Below are 8992 nucleotides of genomic sequence, written 5' to 3'. Positions count from 1 at the left end.
AGATCTTGCTAAACTACTAGGGAATTTTCCAAAGTTTTTAAAAATGTTTTTGGCTTAAAGTAATAACTGTGTAAATGTTCTCATATTAGTACTATTATAGCCATATTATTTTTGTATTTTGTAGAAAACAGACACTTTAATGTAGATTGATATAATGTTATTGAATGTTCTTGAAAAATATTATTTTCTAAAGCGGTTGACTTGCTTTCCCTTTTGTCGACTTTTACTTTGAAGGAGATGAACTTACGTTTTATTGTGAAGGATTCCGTCCGGTAGTTGTTGCTGCAAGCAGGGCAGAAACCAAGCTAATGTAGATGTAAAAACTAACGCTGGTTTGTTTGTTTGTTTGTTGGTTAATAAATAAGGAGCCTGGAGCAGCAGAACATCCATTAAAGTGTCCGACATGAGCGTTACTTTGGATATTAGACTGAAAAGAGCCAACAAAGTTTATCATGAAGGGGTGAGTCCGTCCTTTAACACAATCAGCTAGCGAACAGCTGCTTTAGCATGCTCAGATAATGATAACAGTGACTTCTGTGTGTTTATTGCCAACACAACTGTCAGTAAACCAGTGAATTATAGCCAAACTAGCAAGCTAACTAGCTAGCTTGTTGGCTAATTAGCTTGCTAGCTCGTTAGCTTCACGTCACATGACCAGCGGCTGGTTCGGGAGGTGTAGCGGCTAAATCCGTCACCTGTCAGATTCTCTTCCTAAAATGATTCAACGGCTGGTTCGAGAGGTGTAACAGCTAAATCCGTCACCTGTCAGATTCTCTTCCTAGAATGATTCAACGGCTGGTTCGGGAGGTGTAACAGCTACATCCGTCACCTATCACATTCTGTTCCTCCACTGAATCAGTCGCTGGTTCAGGAGGTGTATTCGCTAAATCCGTCACCTGTCGGATTTTCTTCCTCCACTGAATCAGCCGCTGGTTCAGGAGGTGTAACGGCTAAATCCGTCACCTGTCAGAGCTTGCTCCTCCAGTCAATTAGCTGCTGGAAAAACACTGATCGTGGCATTTCTGCTTATCAGTTATTAATATTGCAGTTATCAGCATGTGAGGTAACAGCTATTATACGGTGTGAACATCGTAAAAACATAAAACAACTGCTGTCATAGCTGATACCGTTTGAGATACTAATACTGCAATTGTCACTTCTTGTACTATTGCTGATACTAAAAGTTGAACTGCTGCTGTTATTAGCTCAGTTTACTGGGATTATTGTTACGTCTACTGCTGCTGTTAATGTTATAACTGATGCTACTACCAGCAAAATACCTGTTTCTGTTAGAAAAATTGGTGCTACTGGGATTGTTTTTTCTTCTGCTGCTTCTTTTACTACTATAGGTGTTTATGCTCTCAGTAAAATGCCAATTACTTGAAAAAGCTCCACGTATTGTCAGTTCTACAGCTGCTGTTACTTCTATAACTTAGGCTGCTAGCAGTGAAATACCTGTTACTGTTAGAAAAACATCATCTCGTGGCATTATTCTCACTTCTGCTGCTTATTTTACTGCTAAACTAGTCTTACAAACAGCAAAATACCCATTTCCTAAAGTAAAACACCTCCATCTACTGGCACTATAGTCACTTCTGTTGCTTATTTTGCTATTATAACTAGTGCTAATACCAGTAAAATACCTAATACTGTTAGAAAAACCAGTAAAATGCTCATTACAATGAGAAAACATCCATCTACTGGCACTGTTGTCATTTCTGATGCATACTATCATTATGACATTTATTGCTACTGACTGCAAAATGCCTCTTACTGATTCAAAAGCTCCATCTAGTGTCACTATTGTCACTCTTGCTGCTTATTTTGCTACTATAACTAGCTCTACTACCAGTGAAATACCTACTACTGTTACAGAAACTGCTGTGATGGACACTAGTATTGCTCGCCCTGCTGCTAATGCTCCTTTACCTAATGCTAATGCTAGTAAAATACATATTACTGTTAGAAAAAGTTTATCTACTGGCACTATTGTCATTTCTGCTGTTTATTTTGCTACCATAACTGGGGCTACTACTAATAAAATGCTTATTACTGTTAAAAAAAAACAATAAAATTCTCATTACTATAAGAAACCTCCATCTACTGGCAGTATTGTCACTTATGCTGATTATTTTGCTCGTATAACTAGTGTCACTACCAGTGAAATACCTCGTACTGTGAGAAAACCTCCACCTACTGGCACTATTGGCACTGCTAATGTGTGCTAATACTACTAAATGTACTGTTGCTAACAGTAAAATGCCTGTTAAAATACCTATTATTGTAGGAAAAAACAATAAAATGCTCATTAATACATAAAAACCTCCATCTACTGGCACTGTTGTCACTTCTAATGCTGCAATTGCTGCTATAACTGGGGCTACTACCAGTCAAATACCTATAACTGTTAGAAAACCTCCATCTACTAGCAGTATTGTCACTTCTGCTGATTATTTTGCTCCTATAACTAGTGTCAATGCCAATAAAAGACCTATAACTGTTAGAATAACTCCATCTGCTGGCTCTATTGTCACTTTTCCTGCTACTACTAGTAAAATATTCACACTACTGTCACTACTGTTGCAATTGTATCTACCACAACCACTATGTTTGTGTCAGAATGTTGCGTTCATGATGTGTTTATGTTAGATAAAGCTAATATATGTTCTGAAACATCCAAAGATGAATGCTTGTTCTGAGAAATCCCTCAGCTGGGTGCAGTTTGAGCGAATACTAGACTGAAGCTTGACTTTTAGAAATAATTTTACAAATCAAATCACAATATCTGTGGCAAAAAAAATCACAATAAACCATTAGCAGTGGAGCCGGAATTCCTAACAGATGCCAGTTATTTACAGATGTCATTGTTGCTCATGGTGTCTGCAGGGCAAAAACAGCAGCATTAATTATGAATTTTGGAGAGCAAACTGTTTCCCGCTGACCTCCAGCAGCAGACAGGTTCTCATTGTGTTGTTTTGTCTGCAGGAAGCAGTGACTGGAGTCATCGTTCTGGTGTGTAAGGAGGCGCTGCAGCACCACGGCATCTCTCTGAGCATGGAGGGCCTGGTCAACCTGCAGCTGAGCTCCAAGAGCGTCGGCGTCTTCGAGGCTTTCTACAACTCCGTCAAGGTAAACTACAGAATGAAACACCTGGAGTTTAGTGATTCTTCTGTCTGAGAGAATGTTTGGGTGCCTTTGTGATGATTAGATGAGAAAATCAGACCCTTTAGGATCTTAAATTCTGATCATCCAGAATCCAAATCACAGTAAACCAGACAGCTCTGTACGGATATTTAAAATACGCTGCAGATCGTTGCTGATATTGTTTAAACTGTTCCCTGTTTCAGCCCATCCAGCTGATCAGCAGCAACATCGAAGTGGCCAAAGCAGGAAAAATCCCAGGAGGAAAGACCGAGATCCCCTTTGAGTTTCCTCTGCTCACAAAAGGAAACAAAATCCTGTACGAGACCTACCACGGAGTGTTCGTCAACATTCAGGTGAGTCTGAATCTCATGTGGAACCTGCAGGTAGACACATCCTGGATTTAAAGTGTAAGGAGTAAACTCTATTTGTTCTTGGGCACCGGAAGCTTTAACACCTGGAGTTCAGTTTGTTTGGTCTGGACCAAGAAAACCAGAATATAATGTCGCATTTTAGTTGTAGTCTAATTTCTGTTCACACTGAGGTTTTAGAAATGAACCGACGTGACCAAAGAAAAAGACAAAAACTCTGTTGATTGGACAGTTTTAGGGAAATTCTCCTGCATCGTTAATGTTTTATGGACCCACATGTGGAAGCCAAAGTGAGTATGTTTTTCTTTTATGTTTGGGACAACGGATGGAAATTGGCCTTGTGCTACCACCGGCTTATTGACTGCAGTCTTGTGTAAAACTATGAGATTGTTTGTTCATTAATATGCACTGTCCCATCCAAATAAATAAAGAAATGCAATGAAAATGTCATATTACAGCATACTTTTTCCTTGGTATAAAATGTACAAGTATTATCATAGCAAACAATGGAAGAGCTTGATCATTTGGACTGTTGTGACGATGCAAAATAAAAAGATACAGCAGTGTGGAAAGTTTTTAGATTGAACAAAGTAAAAGTGGAATTACCCTGAAATTAGTCCCAGTGGCCACATCACTGCAGAATGAGTAGTTTACTAGTAATACATCTGTACTTTGACTTTAGTAAAATTCATGTTTTATGGTGTTGTGTTTGTAAAGAATCATCGTTCTTTCTTCTAGTAAACTTAGCGTCTGTTTCTCCTCAGTACACCCTCCGCTGTGACATGAAACGCTCTCTGCTGGCTAAAGACCTGACCAGGAACTGTGAGTTCATCGTTCACTGTCAGGTGAGGGAAACACGGTACATAAATAAATACAATCGTGTAAATAAGAACTTTTTTTGTTTCAGTCATATAGCAGCATATTATAGCAGGATTTGTGTAATTATATCAAAGTTCAAACCAAACTGTCAGAGCGTTAAAGTAGTCAGAATGAGGACATTTTTCGTTCTCAACAAATCCATCCGTCCATCATCCGTCCATCCATCCATCTATCCATTGTCCATCCATCCATCCATCCATTGTCCATCCATCCATCCATTCATCTGTCCATCCATCCATCATCCATCCATCATCCATCCATCCATTCATCATCCGTCCATCCATCCATCCATCCATTCATCATCCATCCATCATCCGTCCGTCCATCCATCCATCCATCCATCCATCCATCCATCCATCCATCCATCCATCCATCCATCCATCCATCCATCCATCCATCAATCATAAGTTGCCATCTTCTACAAGCTCTTTAGTTTGAGCTTTGCCGTGTTGATCTGTGTGAAATCTTCCGTTGTTTGATTTCCAGCCACAGAAAGCTAAAGTTGTTCCCACTCCGGTCAACTTCACCATCACTCCAGACACCCTGCAGAACAACCGCGAAGTGAGAAACATTTATTCTTCATTCTGTTTCTTGATTTTGTTTACTTTAGAGCCGTACTGAGAGTGTGAACTTTCTCTCTTTCTTCAGAGGAACGTGCTGCCAAAGTTTCTGATCCGAGGCCATCTGGACGCCACCAACTGTGTGATCAGCCAGCCGCTGACCGGAGAGGTGGTGGTGGAGAACTCAGACGTCGCCATCAAGAGCATCGAACTGCAGCTGGTACGAGTGGAGACGTGTGGTGAGTTCAGACCCTCACATCGTTACATTAAATGACATTTTCTAGGTTTTCTAAGCGTTAAAAATCTGTCTGGCATTTTTTCAAGTTAAAAAAAGACTGTTTTCAACTGTGTTTTTGTATTTTTCAAGCCAGTAAATAATATTCCCATCAAAAACCTGCATTTTTACAGAAAATGTTTTGTTCTTTTACAGCGTGTGACCGTAAGAATACACTATTTTATGTTTAAAACTGGAAAAAAAAATCTCATGATTCGTCAGTATTTCTACAATTTTTACTTTTAAAAAAAACCATTTTTTTCTGACAGATTTTTACTTTTTTTCTTTTTTTTAACACTGAGTACCCTCATCTAATTTACAATGAGTGTTTTAGCCTTCATGTTGTCCTCATTTATACAGGCACCAAAAACAATGTTTCCTTGTCTGAAAAAAAATCCAAAAAATTCTGAAAATTTGCAAAACCTTCAGGAGAAAATTTCAGTAATTCCTTAAAGCTTTCCCTTAAAAGTTTTCTTTAAAAAATCCCCCAAATTTGGTAAGAAAATTGTTGTAAATATTTTCAAAAAATGAGTAAAAATCTTTCAAAAAAATCCTTAAAAAAATCTAAAGTGATGACATACATATCAGTAAAACTTCTAATATTTTCTTTAAGAACATTCACAAAAAAAAATCACCCAAAATCCTGTGAAATTCACTGGATTTTGGTTGATTTTTTTTGTGAATGTTCTTAAAGAAACATTTTTAACATTTCTTTTTTCCACCAAGAAATGTTCAAAGATTTCCCAAAAATGTTTCAAATGTGGACATCAGAAGATTCACTGTGAAAATACATTTTTTTCCCACATTTTCAAATTTTAAAACAAGTCAATTTGAACCACAGGACGACACGAGGGTTTAAGCATTGGCAGGTTGTTGAAACTAACATACAAAAGATGTTTTTACTGAGCACTTTGTAAAAATTGAAGAAGTTAAAGAAAGTTAAACACTGAGATCAGTCGGTCTTTTAGGGGAGCAGAGTTTGTTTAGGTTCCACTCACGCAGGTAGAAGTTTGTTTGATGTTTCTGACAGCCTGACAGCCTCTTTTAGTGACTTTTTAGTGAGTTTTCTTTCTACGTCTCTTGACCTCCTTTGGATTTTCCTTAATTTTTAGAAGCGACAAACCAAAGCAGCTGAACAACTGAACTCCTCCTAGAGATTACATCTGACATAGTTCAGTCTTTCTCCCGTTGGTTCTGCTGCTCTAAGTGTCTCGTGTGTTCAGGTTGTGCTGAAGGTTACGCCAGAGATGCCACCGAGATCCAGAACATCCAGATAGCTGAAGGCGACGTCTGCCACGGCCTGCCTATCCCCATCTACATGGTGTTTCCCCGACTGTTCACCTGCCCCACGCTGGAGACCACCAACTTTAAAGTCGGTCAGTGAAACCGTCCAGTCAGTTGGTAGCGCCTCGTCTACAGTTACGTTTATCACCTGAAGGTTATTTTCTCAGTTAACTGATTGATCGTTTGTCTGTAGAATGTGAAAAAAAAGATGAATAATGTCAATCAGAACTCAAGATGACGTCCTCAAGTGTCCACAACCCAAAAACATTCAGTTTAGTGTCATAGAGGAGTGAATAAACTAGAAAATATTCCAATTTAGGAAGCTCAAATCAAAGAATTTAAAACTTTTTTTTCTCTTCAACAAATACAGTGTTGCTCATTGAGGTGTTTTAGACAAAAATATCGTTTGTTATAGAACAGGGGTGTCAGATTCATTTTAGTTCAGGTTCCACATTCAGCCCAGTTTGATCTCAAGTGGACCGGACCTGTAAAATCACAGCACAATAACCTATAAATAACCTAATACTCAAACTAATCAGTTATTTGTTCCAGCTCTAATGCACAGAGGCCTCCATCGAATTATGTGATGTTGTTAAACCTTAAAGGGTAATTTGGGTTATTTAAGAAAGAGGAGTTTGAAAATATTCAAAAGTTTTAGGTTCTGTCTTATAAAACAGTAGCATTACCCTCTTCATTAGTGCTTGCAGGTGTTATTTACACTACTGCTGCTGTATTCCTGCCCTGTAGGAACTGAAGTGCTCCTGTTTTTGTTTCTGTCCTTCAGAGTTTGAAGTCAACGTCGTCATCGTTCTTCATGATGATCATCTGATCACAGAGAACTTCCCTCTGAAGCTCTGCAGAGTCTGAACCTGCTGAGATAAGTTCACTAGAGACCTTCTGACTTTGACGTGTTCCTGCTTCAGGACTGAGAGTTTTCAACAGCAGAAGACTCGATTGTGCTTCTGTTGAAAGTCGGACAAAGAAATGACACTCGAGTGACTCCACTAAGTACATTCTAAAGGAAAACAAGCAGATTTTTCTTCATAAATGTAGATAAATGTGACCAAAAGTGTGTTTTGTAAGTTATATTTCAATTTGATGATTAAAAAAAAATCCCTTTTTTGAAAGTGCATTCAGAATTTTCTATTTCTTACAGCTGGTGATTGTTATTAGTGGCATCCTAACTGGCTTATTCCATCTCAAAACACCAGATATTCAGGAAGGTGGTTGCAGCACCATCTTCAGTTTTACTGTGGGTGCTGGTGGTGGAAGATCATGATAAAAAAGCTTTGTGTGCAAAATCACAGGCTTATACTCCCAATAATTTTTGAGTTATGGCATTTTCAAATTTTAATAATTGAGGCCGAAATGCCCTCCCCCCCCAATCCTCGCCTGGAATTTTTAGGTTTTAAAATGCTTATATCTCTGCTTCTGGGTATCACAGAGACTTGGAATCTTTTCTCCAAGCTCTCTACATGTTGGTGATGTCCTACAAACAACACACACACTCAGAAGTCTCGACAGAGCAGGGGGGCTTGCCCAAAATGTATAAATTATTTGTAAAAACCACGAGCAAGTAGGGTTAAGGGTGTTAAAAAATACCAGAAATCTTACAGATTAATGTCTTAGCACCATTTAGTATTGCTCTAGACCAGACTGGCTTATAACTGATACAGGGGGAGCCCTCCAGGCTCATTATTTAGAGAGATATGGACTGCTGAACATTGCCCCCCATGAAAGGCGCCTCATTTTCAAGGACCCTGAAGTCAATGTAGCACAGATGGTAGAGATCTGCAAATTTGCACAGAAACTCTTCTATCCTCTTACTGTAGCCATGCAAAGTCCAAACTTCTAACCATCACTGCATCATGCTCAGTTTTACCCCATTACTGGCCTGCTCCTTATGATAGTATCTTTAATTCATCCTGTGTTCTATAAAAAGTTGATTGCAGGTATTTTAAATGTAATTATACTTGCCTATGTAGTGACATAGGGCTTGAAAGAGTTTTGTTCTTCAAGATAAGGTATGTCCAGGAAATTTTCGAGGTGAAATGATTTGTTCTGTAATTTCTTGAATGAAAGTATGTATGTTTATTCTATTAAATTCAGAAGTTCAGTGGGCACAATTCAGCCCTTACAAGTTATCTCAAAAATGTGGAAGTTATTTTTCTAACTCCATTCGTACACACCAGCATAAATATGCACACTAAATATGCATAACAGGTAATGTTCAGGTTCATGACTACCAAAAATGGACATTTTTTTGGACAAAATTCATGATTGTTTTTTTTCCCAGATATGTCCTCCATAGTGTTTTTCATGGCCTACTTTACATTATTTCATCGTATGACATGTTTTTACGACATGTTGAAAAATCACATTTTTTTCGACATAGTATAGTATGGCGTTTTTTTGGACAAAATTCATGATGATGGTTTTTTTCCCACATATGCCCTCTATAGTGTTTTTCATGGCCTACTTTA

General features: G+C 38.3%; 1 protein-coding gene across 1 annotated transcript; it reads left to right on the top strand.

The window, feature by feature from the left end:
- Nucleotides 1-250: 250 nt before the first annotated feature.
- vps26c (VPS26 endosomal protein sorting factor C) lies at nt 251-7641 on the top strand. Its single transcript, XM_022222138.2, has 8 exons — nt 251-460; nt 2986-3129; nt 3348-3497; nt 4277-4357; nt 4878-4952; nt 5040-5190; nt 6449-6601; nt 7294-7641. Exons 1-8 carry the CDS (start codon nt 404-406, stop codon nt 7374-7376), a joined length of 894 nt encoding a protein of 297 aa, XP_022077830.1. The 5' UTR covers nt 251-403; the 3' UTR covers nt 7377-7641.
- Nucleotides 7642-8992: the final 1351 nt, after the last annotated feature.

Source organism: Acanthochromis polyacanthus, chromosome 17 (assembly GCF_021347895.1).
Source record: "Acanthochromis polyacanthus isolate Apoly-LR-REF ecotype Palm Island chromosome 17, KAUST_Apoly_ChrSc, whole genome shotgun sequence".
NCBI lineage: Eukaryota > Metazoa > Chordata > Actinopteri > Pomacentridae > Acanthochromis > Acanthochromis polyacanthus.
The sequence above is the reverse complement of the archived record's forward strand: the minus strand, read 5'-3'. Positions and strand labels throughout refer to the sequence as shown.

Bases quoted from the DNA above. Each gene is read 5' to 3' on its own strand.
- vps26c (XM_022222138.2), top strand. From the start codon at position 404: ATGAGCGTTACTTTGGATATTAGACTGAAAAGAGCCAACAAAGTTTAT. The intron at 461-2,985 runs GTGAGTCCGTCC...TTTTGTCTGCAG, and splicing joins ACAAAGTTTATCATGAAGGG to GAAGCAGTGACTGGAGTCAT. The intron at 6,602-7,293 runs GTCAGTGAAACC...TCTGTCCTTCAG, and splicing joins GACCACCAACTTTAAAGTCG to AGTTTGAAGTCAACGTCGTC.